Source organism: Siniperca chuatsi, linkage group LG22 (assembly GCF_020085105.1).
Source record: "Siniperca chuatsi isolate FFG_IHB_CAS linkage group LG22, ASM2008510v1, whole genome shotgun sequence".
Lineage (NCBI taxonomy): Eukaryota > Metazoa > Chordata > Actinopteri > Centrarchiformes > Sinipercidae > Siniperca > Siniperca chuatsi.
The window spans coordinates 13194064-13210907 of record NC_058063.1 but is presented as its reverse complement, the minus strand read 5'-3'; the positions used below and the strand labels follow the sequence as shown (position 1 = coordinate 13210907).

Sequence of the window (16844 nt, the reverse complement as noted above, 5' to 3'; positions counted from 1 at the left end):
TTGTACTCATACACATTTGTTCAGTACCTCCAGTGTTATTAGTTCTATACTGAATTAGATGTGTTGTGGATTGCTAAAATTATCTGATAGTGGGCCACACAGCCCAATAAAGAAAGGAGTACACATGCGCACACAGACAGAAACACATTAGGAAAGCCTTCCAATTTTTGCATCATTATACTATTCAGTACCATCATTAAAGTCAATAAGTTATCTAATCTGTCCTGTTGCATCCTCTCGGCCAGATTCACCGTTACAGCCTGCCAAAAACTGTTATCCACATAAGATGCCATTGTTTTGAATGAGGACCTCTGGAGGTAATTTAATTCCTTATTCTGTTAACAGTTTCTATGATGAGGAAATTAAATTCCTTATCCTAGAAATTGTGTATAAATATCCAGGAGCACAGGGTTTTCTAAATGCACACACCTGACACAGCATAAATGTGTTATGTAAGCCAGCTTTATTCAGTTTATGCATTGGCAGGACAGTCATCAGCTGCATAAGAGAAAACTTTATGAAAAAGAAAGCACATTTAGTTTTGAATCCTTTTATTTACAGTTGTGAGCCATCCATTTCAAAATAAACCACTAGAGGGAACTCTTCATCAGTCTACTGTTCATGAAACGGCAACAAAAATGCAGTACAGTGCATAAGGATTGGTGTAAGTGGTGGTATTCTATAAATGAAAGTAGAATATGAGTTATTCCCATAACTGCAGGGTGAATAGCAACCACAGTGGTCAAAAAATACCTTCATAAAAATATAACTGAAAAACACTTTGTGTTTTATATTCTCTAAAATGTTATGTGTCAACCTACTTTTTACATTGCTTTCCTGTAGAGTATATCATGACTTTGTATGAATAACTATATCTATCTAGCTATAAAAAGGAGATAAATCCCGTTTCCTATTAAAATTTCCTGTTCAAGAAATGTGGCCCAAACACCAGCCCGACCACGCAGGTAATCATAAACAGCACCCAGAAGATGACAGCCAGCAGCTGTACACAGAACAGCGTCTTCTTGCTCTGTTGTATGACTTCCTCTTCACCCACCAGGCCTGGCGCCGTGCCGTACGCCCTGTCCGGGTGCATCTGCTGCACCCGCAGGCTGACGGTGGGCAGGATGATGAAGCGGGTGTCCCTGCTGTCGCCCTCCAGGGAGAGCACCACTCTCTGGGTGACCGTGGCCAGGCGAGTGGCCATGGTCACAGGCAGGCGGAAGGTCACGGGGGGCAGCCTGGCCAGGATGCGGGAGTTGCGGGGTAAGGAGAGGGCATCCCCAGTCTCCAGAGGAGTGAGGTGGCGGCAGAGGGGGCAGGGGATGGCTGGTGTGCTGCGGGGGTCGGGGGGCTCGCAGGGGCAGATCTGGATCCTCTGGAGGCATTCAGTGCAAAAAACGTGGAGACACTCCAGCATCCGGGGGCATTTATTGTACTGGTTGTACTCCTGGTAGCAGATGGGACACTCCACATCCATGGGCTCCCCAGGGGTGGTGCTGGGGCCTGGTGCTGCAGCAGCTGGGTCCCCCTGCTGGGGAGCTGGGACAACATCCCCTTTCATGGTGGGAGGGAGGGTGAGTGGATGGAGTTGGCTTGGGAACTCAGTGATGGCAAGATGCGACTTGTAGATGAATCTTTAACAGAAGATGGTAAAATCTGTAAAGAGAAAACAACTTCAGGTCTTCTTCTGTAAGACTAAGAGAACTCCAGAGGCTAATGTGGCTTTTAAATGCTAGAATCTGCTCTCCCTGGGATGTTGCTTTGTTTCTTATAAGTTTTATGAACAGATTCCACAGCCCATGAGTCATAGCATTCATCCATTTAACACCCCCCCTACTCACAATCTCCCCGGCTCCATGTAGTGTGTGCTGGCCTGCACACTCAGAGCATGTCCAGGAAATTAGGAAATAAAAACACAACACGCAACAGAAGTGCTGTGAAAGGAAGTAATAAGTCACAGTAATGATACTTTTTGCATGTGCACATGTGTGCGTGCACGTCCACTTGTCTCCACTCAGATTTGTTTTATTTCATTTAAAGTGGCAGTCCATGGATTTTACTGATTTTAGAGAGTTTTATTCAGTCTGTGAAAACAGTTGTATCTTTGATGGCTCAGGAGGAGCTTTCTAAAGTATGACAAAATAACCCTGACGATGTCATCGGGGTTATCTCGGCTTAGACTTCGAGAATTTTTAGACCTAAGCTTGTGTTACAAACTGACGGCATGGAGTTTTAAAGACATGAGCATTTACTAAGCAGGGAGGGTCTAACAAAACACACTATTGAGTTGCGTCATGGAAAATGTAGGATCCAATGTTTTCGTAGCTTGACCTACACCTGAGACAAAAAGTATGAATATCTCGGCTTCTACTGCTTTGATTTTGAATATTCATTTTCAAAAAATCTTAAAAGTCTGCCAACTTCATGGAAGTGCAAAACTAAATTGTTGGAGTGATCCATTAACACTAAGGAACATTTGAACGCACATTGAATAAATGTAAACTGCTGAGCCTGATTGCCAAAGATTTTGCTGCCATAAAAATGTGTGTGAGTCAAATAAAAATGTTCAGTTGAAGGAAAAGTTCTACATTTTGGGAAATACGTTTATTTGCTTTCTTGCCAAGAGTGAGATGATAAGATCGATACCACTCTCATGTTTGTCCGACAGCCAGCAGCCGCTTAGCTTAGCATAAAGACTGGAAACTGGAGGAAACAGCTAGCCTGGCTCTCTCCGAAAGTAAAAACCGAGGTGTAAAAACAAAAAGTTGCAGTTTTACAGGGGTTAATTAGTAAGCTTTAGATATGCTGATAGGCAGATTTTGTTACCTTTGGAGAGAGCTAAGCCAGCTGTTTCCCCCTATTTCCAGATGTAATGCTAAGCTAAACTAACTGGCTTTGGGCTTCATTCTTCATACTGAATGGACAGACATGAGAGTGGCATCGATTTTCTCATCTAACTCTTGGTAAGAAAGCGAATAAACGTATTTCCAAAAATGTGGAACTATGTCTTAAGGTATTAAGTCCCCTGATTTGATCCAACTATGCTGCTATATATTTTCACCTTGACCCACATCTGAGTGTTTGTCTGCTGTCTAAAAGCTGTGATTTATGAAACAAAAAAAATGATCTGCTTTGCTTTACTGACACTTTTTTGTATCCCTGTTTGTTGCTCACATGGGAAAACTACAAGGCAACCCAAGTTCACTCATGGGGGGATTGTTGCTTAGCAGATGGGGTCTCCTTTGAATTGCTGCATGGCAACACATACCCTGAAACCTTTTCTTGCATAAATCAGCTACACATTCGTAGAATCAGAGCAAAACATAGGGGTTCAAATATAAATCTACACCAACAATAAGCATTTTGATTTACTCCAAAATCACAATATATGTAATGACAAACAAGTTGTGAAAGGGAAATGTTAAAGCCAGCGCTGAATGGCTGCTCTGTATAAATAAATGAGCCCTCTCATCTATTCTAGGCCACCAGGTTCAGTGGGATTATACAGAGAGAAACTGGCAGCGATCCATCATTAAATACACAGCAGATAAGAGAGCCACTTACCCACTGCACACCCCTTTGATCAGAGCACACTTTGATGCCCAGCTCCTACCCAGGTGCTTCCCCTCACACAGCTCATACTTCCTCTCATGTTGGTTCAGATCTCATCCTGGCAGAGTGTCTTCCTCCCCTCTTCTGCGAGCACACTTAACCACTCAAGTTTCTATCTTAATATTCTGTAGCTATACGTGTCTGAGCTTGGCTCGCTGGCAACCTCCTGTTTCCTTTTGCGCTCTGTCTCACCTGATTGTACTCGGCCTCGTCTCTCTGTCTAGTCCCCCATGAGGCATCTGTGTGGTTTGCTCAGCAGTAATTAAACCCTTGGTGATGTGAAAGTAACCAGGACACACAAGACAGAAAATGACAGATCAGAGCCTCTTGATCCCACCTGACAACTCTTACTCTACTCGCATATTATGTTATTATGCTTCCACGCAGTCAGCATGTAGGAGTTTTTAAAGAGCAAAGTGTGGATTAGGGTGTAATTATCAATATCAATTACATTTTTCTACATTGAAAGTCAGTTGTTTAAGTTGATACTATAAAAAAACATTTATTTTACATAATTTAATATTATGTGATGCATCTCACGTTCCAGTGTGTGTCGAAAAACTGGTTAAAGTAAATAGGGACAGAACAGTTAATGTGTCTATATTCAGAGAGGTTCCTATGAATTGTCAACTGGTGAGTTATTGACAGATAAATAAAGACACGAGTCCTAACCTGTAGTATGGCACTGAATGAATAATTTCCTGGTAACCAGCTTGTCCTGTACAAACATGCTACACGCTTACTCTGCTATTTTCAGTGAAGTTATTTGTTACACTGTCAGTCTGACCAAACTAAGTGATAAAAACATAGTTATTAAGTTTAATTTCTACAAGATTCAAAACGGATTAATGGGAAACTTGGGAAAGGGAATACTTGGTGAAGGATTTTGTCATCCTAATTGTCCATACTGTAGTTTTGCTGTTGGTCTATTCTGTACACGCAACTATTACATGTCTGTCCATCCTGGGAGAGGGATCCCTCCTCTGCTGCTCTTCCTGAGGTTTATTTCCCCCAGCTGGGCTTTTTTCCCCCCTATCCGGATCGAGGATCTAAATATAAAGGGTGTTGCATGCTGTACAGATTGTGAAGCCCCTTGAGGCAACATCGTGATTTTTGATATTGGGCTATATAAATAAAAATGGACTTAAAGGGAATGTGCTTAGCTTGAGTTCCTCTGTGGTTACTTTACTCCAAAGCCTCATAGTATGTGAATCAGGTGAAAACTTTGTGACAGATTTTTAAGCTTTCTGTAAGAAGTTGAAGAAGAAGGAGAAGAAGAAACAAAGAATAGACCAGACACAAGGTAAGTCACATAGACCTGACTTTGCTAAAGAGTCAAGTAAATCATTTCTTAAAGGTTTCTTTGGAACTGGAGACATTTTTCTTCCTTTCATTCTCCTCACTTTTTGGAAAAGGTTTTCTTTTATGGTCATCCAGGTTGTGTTTTGCATGACCAAACACCCTTACAGTAAGTTCAATGCTGGAGGCAAAAGCGGGAAGGCCTACAAAAAATTAACTAAAGACTATACAACACACACACAGAGAGAGAGAGAGAGAGAGAAAAACAGAGAGAGAGTTTATGATTGTTTGCCAAGATTTCAGCGGAAATCACCATGAAAGGAGTTCACGCTGGAACAATTGATAGGAGGGTTTGTCTGGGGATTACCATGGAGAGGGCAGAGCTGCCATAACATAACACAACACACACACACCCTGTCAGTGAGTGTCAGTGAGGGCGAGGAGGGGTAGGACTGACATAAATTCAAGTTAGATTAAGTATTGGGGGAATTTTAAGAAGGGGCAACCTAATTGTGGGAACTCAAGCACATTTTTACTGAACTTTAGGCTAAATAAAGGGTTTTTTTAAGCCTCAGAGAAAACACTCCCAATCCAATATTTAGCGATTAATTAATAGATGTTGTTGTGTCTGGTGTCGTCCATTAGGTTTCATTGCGTCACATGTATTTTGAGCTCGATGACTCATAGGTTATGTTTAATTTATCTGAAATCTACTACGAGTCCCTCCTCCTCCTCCCACGCACGTCCTCATCCTGTGTTATAAATCTGGCAGCTCACTTGTGACCCACTGAGAGACAGTCCAGATCCGAAACAAAGCAAGATGTATACAGAGCTTGAGTGCGGAATTTGTTACCTGACCTACAACGCAGGTCGGCGGTGTCCCCGGGAGCTCCACTGCAAACACAGCTTCTGCGAGAGCTGCCTGCTGGCCCTCTCGCGAGCCCTGGGACCCGATGAGACGCGTCTGGGATCTGACAGATCAATCATGTGCCCGCTGTGCCGACACACCACATCCATCTCCGGAGAGGGGAAGGTGGGAGCCGAGCTGAGGGTGGATGAGTGCGTCCTGAAGCGGCTGCTAGCTGCGGGGATCCTCGACCAGGAAGAAGAAGAAGAGGAGGACGGTCACGTTCAAGTCGGCAACGAAGAGGCGACGCTACCCGAGACTCCAGCCGAGGAGGGCGACTCCTTCCCGGGCTCCAGAGGTGGGAGGCTCCGGCGGTCTTGGAGCAAATTTTGGCGGAAGATTTGCGGGAAGAGCACGGGGCAGAGAGGCAGAGAAAGTAAGTACACAGCGGAATGTGGTTCATAACTAGTTTTTCAAATCGTCATGTTGTTGGGCGAAGTAAATAATGCGGGAGGGCCAAAACATTAGTTCTTAAAATGAACAGTTTTAGAATGTAGTTTGGTGGTGGTGACAGCAGTAGTCTATTACATTGGCAAATTTCATAAAATCATCTATTATGTAGGCTACCTATACATCCCTTATTCAAAAGTAGTCCTGAAATAGACGAACAGAAAACAAGACTTTGTGTAATTTTAGCTTTTTAGTATATAATCAGAAATATTTTTTCCTAATGTGTCGTGTTTTCCTTCAACAGACTATATGACCAATGATGACATGAGGAACCTCGCCATAATGTCCTGCTACATGTTTTAAGGAGTCTACTAGTGATGGGAATTACGGCTCCATTCCTTTCCGAGAGCCGGCTCTTTCGGCTCCAAACGGCTCTTCATTTAGTACCACTTCTGCTGGTCACTGCCTAGGTTACTTTCTTATTTGTTGCAAGAAATAAATATGCATATTCCGTGGGATGTGTCAGTAACTATCCTAGTTGTATAACAAAAATTACACCCTACTAATGAAATAGTATGGTTAATAAAAAAATGACACAACTCTATACAGACACCTACAGAAGCCCTATATTTCAGTTCCGACACATCACTGGAATCTACACCTTCAGATACCCTGGATAATGTGATACTATTTTTATTTTCAATGGTTCTACTGCGCAACATGGACTTGATGATGATGATCAACCTTGCTGGCAAGACACATGGACACAGTCAGCCATGATTTAAGTTTTTCAGCTTCCTGAATGCTTGTTTAAATGATGACCACTATGTAGCTGTTGCGCTCAAATGAGGAAAAAATGGGAAAGTGGCCCATTTTAGGCCTATTACTGCACTAATGTATGTAATATTTATTCTTTTAATGAATGTATTTATTTTGAAATATTTGTTACATATTTAAGGAAGAATAAAAGAGTTCTGGTTTCAACTCACTTTGAAGCTTTCTGTGGCTGCATGCTGAATTTTGGATGGGAGTTTGGGTGTGTGCATTATAAAAAATTGAAAACAATGGCCTAGCTTTGGCCTGTGTGTGTGCAAACAAACAGTTAAAATAACACATTGCATCAAGTCTAGGCCCAATTAAAAGCAGACTTTACAAAATAAAATTCAAGGAGGAGGCAAAAGTATCCTTGTATTCAAAGAAAATTAATGATGAATAGATAAAATAGATCAAATATTTAAAGAGAGTATAAAGTATTCTATATGAAATTGGTTGAAATAGGAAAACTACCCTTCACAGACAGCTCCAGGAAGTGGGTTACTTGAGGCCAGGTGAACATCATTGCCTCCAATCAGACTCCCAACCAGCAGCAGAGCGTCAAAGCTCAATGACTCATTTGTTTGACAAGTAAAACACATGGCTTGACAACACTACTGAAACCTATTTTAGGGTCTTTTTTGACAATCATACAAACCCAGGAAGAAGCTGTCCATCATGTTAAAACATTTTGCTCTCTACTCAAGGTAAATATCACATTTTACAGGCTTTTTGCACATGTAATCATAAAATGGTTGGTGGGTTGGTGATTATTTTTGATTGACAGCATTATGACTCCCACACATTACAACAATACTCCTGTGACTGTTTTTTTTTCCTCTGCAGACTCTTGTTTGCCTTTGCGCTGGTCTGTGCAGCTGTCATGTCGTTTATCATGTGTTCAGATGCTGCAAGAGGTGAGCAAACAGGCCAGTATCTGCCAGGCCAATACTGTAGTGTCTGTAGTTTCAGTGAACTAATGCTCATCTTCTCTCTGAAAAATGTCATGAGGCATGCATTGGCTGATTGGGTTGGAGGGAGGCTGACATATTTGTTTCCTTAATGCTGCAGCTGATTGTTTTAACAATAACAGAAAAGATGTTCTCTCAGGCATGCTACGATTAAGGTTTCACTTGGCAATGTAACAAAAACGTAGAGAGATAAGGACTTATTTTTATGACATTTATAGCAACTGATGTAAACAAATTTGCAAATGTATTTGATCTTGAGGTATAGTAAACAGGTTAAATTGAACTAAAATGAGGCTATAAATGAGCATAAAACATCAAAGTGACACAACTGTAAAGAATTAAATAAGGACTTTTACTTGAGTGATTTTTCTTCTGGTATTTTTAGTGTCACATGAATTATTTGCCTGCATAACAACATTAGAAAGAATAAATTGTTATTTCTTATGTCCCCATTCCACCTTTAGCCAGTCCCATAACAACCCAGGTGGAAAATGGAGTGAAGCACAATGTCCTGAAACGACTGTATACTCCATACAGTCAACATCCCCTCTCTACTAGTCTATCAATTGAAACTGGACTCCAAACTGGAACTAATAGTGAAACTGAGATGAGCAGGAATTATAGAGAAGCCTCGTCAATCATTGACCATCAATCAAACTCTCTACAGCTTACAGACGGTAGCTTTAGTTACAATCAAAACATCCCAGATAACAGACACTCCCAAGTGGGAATGACTAGAGTGCAGAGTGAAGTGACGCCAGCAAGCAGCATTTTCACCAGCCACTCTCAGCATGGAGGACAAAGCTTTGAGAGATGGCAATCTAGAGTAAATTACCACCCTCTCTCTCAGAAAGTAGCCCAAAGTGGAAATTCTTATAATTCATACCCAGTGATTATTAGAAAATCATCTCACAAAGAAGCTGCCAGTCCCTTTCATCAGAGATCTAGTCCTTCACAAGTTTGGGACCCCACAAATGCTCAGAAATCCTACAAAGTTCCTAGAAGTGACTCTCCAAAGGTGGCTGAAGATAAAACAGTCTGGCAACCCTCTGACTCTTCTCATTTTTCATCCCAGACTGGTAGATATTGGAGTACTTCACTGCCAGCTCCAAGAGGGCATTACAGCAGCTATAAAGAGACAAATGAGCTCGCTGCGGCCGGGCTGCAGAGTACATCGAGTGGAATTCAATCACGTAAATTTCTCGGCTTTGCAAGTCAAACTGCCCCTCATGCACCATCAATCAGCAATAGCTTAGACGCTTCTGTTATTAAAAGCAATCCAAGCCCAGAAAAACTGACATCATCCATAACAGGTTTCTACCAGGGGTTGCACTCGGTGAGTAGCAGTGAGACACCAAGACACAAAAAGGTCCAGTCGTATCTCTTCAAGGACTCCCAGACTTCTTTTGGTGGACATGAGACAGTTAATACTGTCACTGGTGATGGACCCAGCGCTTCTGCCACAACGCCACATAAGCAAAGGCCCTCTGATGAAGTTTATGGCAGGTTTTCTTCAAATTTTAAACAATTACAACAACTACAAAGAAAAGACCCGACCAAGGAAGTACAGCATCTCTCTGATAATGCCAATCCACTGTATCGTAATGCTAATGTGGCCCCAGTATTTCTCGGCTTTGCAAGTCAAACTGCCCCTCATGCACCATCAATCAGCAATAGCTTAGACGCCTCTGTTATTAAAAGCAATGCAAGCCCAGAAAAACTGACATCACCCTTAGTAGGTTTCTACCAGAGGTTGCACTCGGTGAGTAGCAGTGAGACACCAAGACACAAAAAGGTCCAGTCGCATCTCTTAAAGGACTCCCAGACTTCTTTTAATGGACATGAGACAGTTAATACAATCACTGGTGATGGACCCAGCGCTTCTGCCACAACACCACATAAGCAAAGGCCCTCTGATGAACAAGTTTATAGCAGGTTTTCTTTTAAACAATTGCAAAGAAAAGACCTGACCAATGAAGTACAGCATCTCTCTGATAATGCCAATCCACTGTATCATAATGCTAATGTGGCCCAGTATGGTGCTCAGACAGATAGTTCTACCAAATATCAACGCACCACAGCAGAAACTCTTGCTCAAATCTCTGTGCATCCCGCTCCAGGGAAATACGACACCATGGAAAGTTTTATCCCTGTAACTCATGCAGGTTTCCAGGGTAACTATGCTACTGGCAGCGATAAATCTGTAGTAAGTAGCCTAGTTAATACAACCACAAGAGGATCAATGCATGCTTACAAACCTGAAAAAGCCATAAAAAGCATCTATGGTTTCGGAGGATTTAAAAATCCATCTGTTCTCTCCTCCAGTGGCACTAATGAAAGGAACTCTCGACGATACAGCTTCGACAAAGGAAAGTTTAAAATCGCAAATACATACAGGTCTTTGTCACCAAAGTACAGCTTTGGCCAGAGAGAAGCATCTACTTCAACTACTGCACCAGCAAAACTTGAGAGGACACCCACAGATTATTTTTCACCTTCTACTAGCACTTTAGATATCGTCCAAACCATGACCACTCCAAGGCCGTTCACATCAGGATTTAAGGAAGCCCGGCCTCTGCTGCCTGAAAGTGATGCTGGTATGGACAGCGACCCAGATCGTGGACAGTTCAGAAGCTACAGAAGAATATATGGTCTTAAAGGATTTGGGACTCAACCACTCGAGGGAGCCAAAACTTCAGTTAGTGAACCAGACAAGTCTACCAGAGTCCTGCAAGGTTTTGAAGGTTTTAAACTTAGAAGCTCACAGATCTGGCAACAGAAAAACAGCAAGATTCACAGGTGGTACAATAAAACAGGTGAAACAGAGCCAGGTAGCAGCCATGTATCCACGATGAGTCAAAATGAGCTAAGCAGTGAAGACCTTAAACCACGTTTAAAGACAGCAGGAAGCACTGAATCAGTTGCCAGATTTACACCTGTCAAAAATAACCGCAAAATCTATAGGCCTACTTCTCTGGGATTTCACCCTGTTCAAAACAAAATGAGAAATGCTAGTAACAAAACACACTGGAAGTACAAAGAACAAAATCCAACTATAGCATCACCAAGTCACAGAATCTCCTCAGCTTATGTCCTCTCCTCAGCTTATGTCAGTTCAAGAGGGGACCTCAAAGTTGAATCCAGCCCAAAATCAGATACAAAAATGGCAAACAACATCAAACCTGTTGCAATGAAGGCGAGTCTGTTCAACCGTGCCACCAGCAGTACGGTGAGAGGTAAACGTGTAAAAGGAAAACAAACTAATGGCAAAAAGCTGAATGAATCTACCTCTCTGACCAATGCAGCCATAGTCAGGCTGTCCAAGCGGCCTGCCAGAGTCAAAGCTGTCACATATGCTGATATCCTTGGAAGTGCTTCGTTCAGTGGTGTCACAGCTACAGTCACGCCAGCTGATAAGGATTATTTTCCAAACGCTGCAGCTACGACCAAGCACAAAGAAAGGGTGGCTAATTGGACCTTAAACTCTGAGGATGCTGTGCATAGTAGAGACAACACCAGCAGAGGTCCTGAAGCACATGCTGAAGACGACAAAGAAGATTTCAGTAGTGTTGAGGAAAACAACTTGGGTGTTAGAAGTGAAGATGTTTACAGTGACATGAAAACATCTGATTTATTCCTGGATAATGATGGAAGTGGAAATGGCGGTTTTAATATTTCTGTTTTTTCAGCTGATACCACAAAGAGTCAGGGACTTAGTGAGGATTTGTTAGAGCTAGATTATCTACAAATATCAACTGGGAACATCTCCTTCAAGTCAATGAAACAATCCAATACAGAGAAATGAGTGAAACTTGATATGTTATGTGGAACAATTCCAATAAAAGTTGGAAAAGTAGCCTATTTGTGATTTAGTTCTTGGGCAAACAATGGCTGTTAAGAATTCTTATGCAAAATACTGCATTAATGGATATTTGTATGACTCTCTCACATTTCTGTGTAAGAAAAATCTTAGAGACATTTGGTGTTTTGTAACAAATTTGATAATTATCCAAATCTTTCTAAAGAACATGTTTGTAAATGTCGGGTTCACAGGAACAGTTCGACGATTCATGACCAGTAACTTCCTGGAGTCTCCGCTAGTTGCCTGGCAACTGGTCCTGGCCAAGAAAAAGGCCGGCATATAACGGCCGGTAAAACAACTTTTACACTTGTGTTTGTGCGAAGTTAACAAACGAGATATAATACGTTATTAAATTAGCTTTAGAGGTGCTGGTAGTTGGATTGTGTTACCTTTTGGAGAGAGCCAGTCAAGCAGTTTTTTCCCCGTTTCCATTCTTTATGCTAAATAAAGCTAAGCTAACGTTAGCTAACTGGCTGCTGGCGTTAGCTTCATGTTTAACGGACAAGGAAGAGAGTGGCAAGTTATCCATCTTCTCATCTTGGCAAGCAAGAAAGTGAATACGTTTATTTTCCAAAATGTCGAACTGTGGACACAATAGCAAGAACAGCTGTAGTCTACAATATAATATGTGATACAAATAAAATGACTTATTACAACCTAAAAAATGTCAACGGAAACTGAAACATTACAAGCTTTAAAATGTACTGTTAATGCAGGGATATCATATTTAATAGCAACTTATTGTCCAGAGTTTACTAGAGCTAAAACAATTAGTTGATTAATTATTCAATCAAGAGAAAATTAAACAGCAACTACTTGATCTATCTGATTAATCATCTGAGTCACTTTTCAAGCCAAAATGCCAAATAGCCTATTTGTTATTTGCCTGCTATTTACCCTATAGAGTCCATCCTGATCATTATCAATTAGCTCAAGGCAGCTCTGTGAAAATCAATGAATTGGCTTTTCAAATACTAATGTCCCGAGATTGCCTCAACTTTATGGTATTCCCATTGTTTCATTCATTGTGGTAAAAACAATCTGGCAAAATAAGCGGATTACAAGAAATGCTGGGAATTATTTGAAAATACTATGTACCATAAATCATGTCTGGTAACAGCATTTTTTATTAAATGACATCCTCCAACTCAGACCTCCAGTCTTCTCGTCTTGTGGGAGAAACCAAAACCTTATGAGTGCAAAACAGGGTTCCAAACATGGATTTCTGAGAATAACTTTTGCCTCATTTGGCAAATGATTTGCATAATGTAATGTCAAGTATGAAGAGGAAAAACGAAAGAAGGTCATACTTGAGGCTTTTTATAAATTGATTGTATTCCCATTCCTTGTGTCCTCATTTTCCAGGCAGGCAGTGGCTATTCCGTGTGCTGACACAGATTTTCCATCTCCTCTTTCAAGCTTACAAGGAGGGTTTCTGCGTGCTGGTTCTCGGTAAACATGCTATGAGATGGAAAAACTTGTTCTTCCACCTTTTTGTGAGAAGGTCTTTTTCTGACTTTGCCAAGCCATTAATATGTATACAAAGAGTAATTGAAGAAAACAAGTAAATGTGTGGTTTGTTCCTATAGCTATAAGCCATAAAGGAAACACAGACTGTATTGGAAGTAGTTTTTTAGCTGCAATCACAAGAATTATGTTGCTATAATTGTATCAATATTGTTAGTGGCAACTTAATTGGCTATGAATTATACCTGTAGTGACCTGATCTGCATTTACAGCAAGAGCGGATGCCAGATGTTCCACTAGATGGCGTTACTCATCCATTTTATTATCCCACGTGTGATTTAAAGTACTGGATGTTGTAGTTCTCATGCTATTGTGTCCTGTTGGGCTACATAACTGAGATGCGAAAGGAATTTTCAACACAAGTTAAAGAGGACAAGATAAATGGCAGAATTACTGTTATGGATTTTGGTCTTTCTAAGCTTTAAAAAGCTTACAATTAAGAGCAAAATTGATGTTTTTGCTTCCACACTTATCCATCAGCCAACCAAGCATTCTGTTTCAGGGTCATTGGGTTCACGCTAAGCCCACATCACAGCTCCTAACAGGTCCATTCACACCACCTGACCCTTTCCCTGACTTTTTCCCTGTCAGCCAACTCCACCTAAATACCAGTTCTATGCTTGTCCTCAATCTACAAGCTCAAAGGGGCCCCACAGCGAGGGGGGGGGTTTAAGGAGCTGCCAGTCAGACACATTGTACGTTGGATTAACACCCCCACCTCACCCCACCACCGCCACCATACCAATAACCGTGGAAAGTGGGACTGTCCACTTTCCCATAGAGCTGAGAGGTACTTAGGTGATATGATGGTTTGAGGTTTCCGTGTGCTGGCATGCCAAAGCATTGGCCTGCCGGCTCCTTCAAAGTCCCCCTCTTTCTGTGCTGCCTTTTGTGTAGCTGAGTGTTTGCATGTCTGGTTCACACACTCCCTTCATTTCCAAAGTGTGTGTACTCACCTATAATATTCCCTGTGTGTGTGTGTGTGTGTGTGTGTGTTTATCACAGACAGTGTGGTGTTCTCTTGCAAAGCCGGCCCTCCCCCTTCTCCTACTGTGAGGGGAATTCTGTACCATGTGTCTGCGGTTTTCAGGGAGCTTTCAAGGAAAATAAAGGACAGAGGCCTCACAGCCCCCCCCCCAAAAAAAACGACATCCTCACCTCCCTCCTCCTTCCTCCACTTCTCATTTTCCCTCACTCAACTCCATGTGGCACTTTTTTACTTTTTTCAACCTCCCTTTTTCTCAGACCAGCCAGCAGCTATGGAGTGACAGAGCTAATTTCGTGTGCAGCCTGTGATAGAGACAAATCCATAATCATGGCTAACTCTTATGAGGCAAGAGAGCGTTAGTTGGTGGGGGAGAAAGGAAGGGGAGAGGGGGGAAAGACAGAGAAAGGCCTTTTGTTTGGCTAAGTACACTATGTGAAAGAGGGGGCGGTGAGGAAAAGAGAGCTGGAAATACATTAGAAAATGGTTGCAATGGCTGTGGCATTTGTGGATCAGATTACCTCACATGTCATGCAGTGGATGGACCCAGCCATTGGATCCATTTGGTTTGACCATGACTGTGTGTAAACTAACTTTATTGAGACTACAGTGATTAACTTTGCCCTAAAACCTATGGAAGGACTGGAGGGGGGGAAATTGGGAGGATTAGCAGAGGCAGCTTGCAGTGTACCAACTGTAATCCAGAGCTTTATTGGCTCGGTCAACATACCTTTAAACTAAATACCTGTAGCTATGTAGTTTATTATTGTAACTTGCCAGGGGAAAGTGGTGAAAATAAACACTTACCCTGGCTCTACACATATCTCAATCACTATAGATACACTTTCTGTATCTTAACTCGCACCCAACCTACAATATACTGTGACTGATGGGAAGGAAGCAATTTAGGAGCATGGAATAGTGCCTACATTAACATTCCCACATATGCTATGGGAGCAAAAGCTATTTCCGTGTCCTACATCTAGCGAGCTTCCTGTGGTCTGCCCTGTGCAGGAAGTCATAAAGACGGGAAGACTTCCTGTACTGTTGCCAACATACAGCAGTACGGACTGTACATGCTCCGTAAGGCTGGGGACCAATGATGTAAACACCATATAAATAGCACTCTCAGCCCTATCAAGGAGGAGGAGAGATACATCTGAATGGAGATTTATACCACTCCTTTATACCAGTTCTTTTCACTGGGCTTAGCAGTCGTGTAAAGGATCTCCCTTTAAAATAAAATACACCTTGACAAACACAAGTGTTGTCTATGTAGTCTTTCTAATCTTAACAGAGTTTTTGCATGTTTTCCCATCACTGGATCTCATGCAATGCACTGTATATTCAATAACTTCACTACACTCTCGTCTATTGTCACAGTAATTAATCTAAACAGAAACATGTTATCCAATACAGTATACCTGCAGGTCATCTTTAATGCTCAATTTGATCAATTGTGAGGCCATACTTCATGGAACTGTCTCATAATATTGAAGGGCTGTCTGTCTCATCATCACAAGGTATGCCAGTGTTTCCTGCAGTGTTTTATAGCAGAGGCAGACCACTTCCACTTAGGGACTGTACACAAATTATTAAGGGGGAGAGAGTGTCGGGGAAAGAATAGGCTTCATCATATGTTAGCATGAGAAACTACAGTGAAACAAGAAACAACCGTACTAATAAACAAAGCTTTCACAGTGAGATTTGAGGCACCTGAGATACATGAATAGAAACTGTCAGTGTGGTAAAATACTGCTGGTGACAGTTAGGCCCTACTACTGATGCATAGCTAACGTTATAGCTTGAGTGGGAGGCTGCTGGAGTACAGTCATGGGCTACAGTACAGCAGCAGTAAACATGACTGTCGTCTCCAACTAAATCTCAGCCCAGATCATACAGTTGGTTATTTACAGACAACACTTAGCCTAATGCTACCTGGATGTCCGGATAAGCAATGTCTGGCCGTTGTGTTGGGCGGGGGAAGACTGAAGGAGCATGACGGCTGACTGATCCGATCAACCTTAATTTATCAAGGTTTCACGAACGCTCAGGTTCAGGCAAGGTCACAAAATTATTAGCAGACATGTCTATAAAACAAAGGCTTGGTTAATACTAAAGGAATATATACAAACTTGTCAAAATTGTAACCCAAACACACGTCAAATTACATTGATGTCTATTGAATCTTCAGTTTTCTGTCCCCCATGACGTTTTGCAAAATAACTGTATGTGCTGGTCTGATGTATTGTAATTTTTCTTTTGGCTGAAGATTGGGTAGTCTGACTTTATTTGGAGAGCAAGGGGAGGGTCTTGACATTTTTTATTGTCCGTATATTTGATTTCAGCCTTCCTTTGCAATATAGTTAAAAGCTACATAAAATTTGTCATCAAAAAGACATCTTTCACTTGTGCCATGATTCATAAAAGTGCACTTTGCCATATACAGTGGACAACAGTTCTGCCTCTGTATCA

General features: G+C 41.7%; 3 protein-coding genes and 1 long non-coding RNA gene across 4 annotated transcripts; 3 read left to right on the top strand and 1 right to left on the bottom strand.

The window, feature by feature from the left end:
- Nucleotides 1-444: 444 nt before the first annotated feature.
- On the bottom strand, nucleotides 445-3937 carry si:ch73-335l21.2 (RING finger domain-containing protein). Its single transcript, XM_044184794.1, has 2 exons — nucleotides 3568-3937; nucleotides 445-1659 (listed from the first exon to the last, which is right to left on the bottom strand). Exon 2 carries the CDS (start codon nucleotides 1562-1564, stop codon nucleotides 914-916), a length of 651 nt encoding a protein of 216 aa, XP_044040729.1. The 5' UTR covers nucleotides 1565-1659; nucleotides 3568-3937; the 3' UTR covers nucleotides 445-913.
- A 1743-nt stretch (nucleotides 3938-5680) lies between these two features.
- si:ch73-335l21.4 (E3 ubiquitin-protein ligase-like) lies at nucleotides 5681-7199 on the top strand. The gene is made up of 2 exons (XM_044184795.1): nucleotides 5681-6197; nucleotides 6516-7199. Exons 1-2 carry the CDS (start codon nucleotides 5735-5737, stop codon nucleotides 6572-6574), a joined length of 522 nt encoding a protein of 173 aa, XP_044040730.1. The 5' UTR covers nucleotides 5681-5734; the 3' UTR covers nucleotides 6575-7199.
- A 141-nt stretch (nucleotides 7200-7340) lies between these two features.
- On the top strand, nucleotides 7341-11852 carry LOC122870533. The gene is made up of 3 exons (XM_044184793.1): nucleotides 7341-7731; nucleotides 7871-7941; nucleotides 8460-11852. Exons 1-3 carry the CDS (start codon nucleotides 7703-7705, stop codon nucleotides 11798-11800), a joined length of 3441 nt encoding a protein of 1146 aa, XP_044040728.1. The 5' UTR covers nucleotides 7341-7702; the 3' UTR covers nucleotides 11801-11852.
- A 261-nt stretch (nucleotides 11853-12113) lies between these two features.
- On the top strand, nucleotides 12114-15727 carry LOC122870537. Its single transcript, XR_006376593.1, has 3 exons — nucleotides 12114-12146; nucleotides 13223-13309; nucleotides 14390-15727. It is a non-coding gene; the product is annotated as an uncharacterized LOC122870537 (long non-coding RNA).
- Nucleotides 15728-16844: the final 1117 nt, after the last annotated feature.

Excerpts from the sequence above, each read along its gene's own strand:
- si:ch73-335l21.4 (XM_044184795.1), top strand. The coding sequence starts at position 5,735 with ATGTATACAGAGCTTGAGTGCGGAATTTGTTACCTGACCTACAACGCA. Across the intron at positions 6,198-6,515 it reads GGGGCAGAGAGGCAGAGAAA|ACTATATGACCAATGATGAC; the intron begins GTAAGTACACAG and ends TTCCTTCAACAG.
- LOC122870533 (XM_044184793.1), top strand. The coding sequence starts at position 7,703 with ATGTTAAAACATTTTGCTCTCTACTCAAG. Across the intron at positions 7,732-7,870 it reads CATTTTGCTCTCTACTCAAG|ACTCTTGTTTGCCTTTGCGC; the intron begins GTAAATATCACA and ends TTTCCTCTGCAG. Across the intron at positions 7,942-8,459 it reads GTGTTCAGATGCTGCAAGAG|CCAGTCCCATAACAACCCAG; the intron begins GTGAGCAAACAG and ends TTCCACCTTTAG.
- si:ch73-335l21.2 (XM_044184794.1), bottom strand. The coding sequence starts at position 1,564 with ATGAAAGGGGATGTTGTCCCAGCTCCCCAGCAGGGGGACCCAGCTGCT.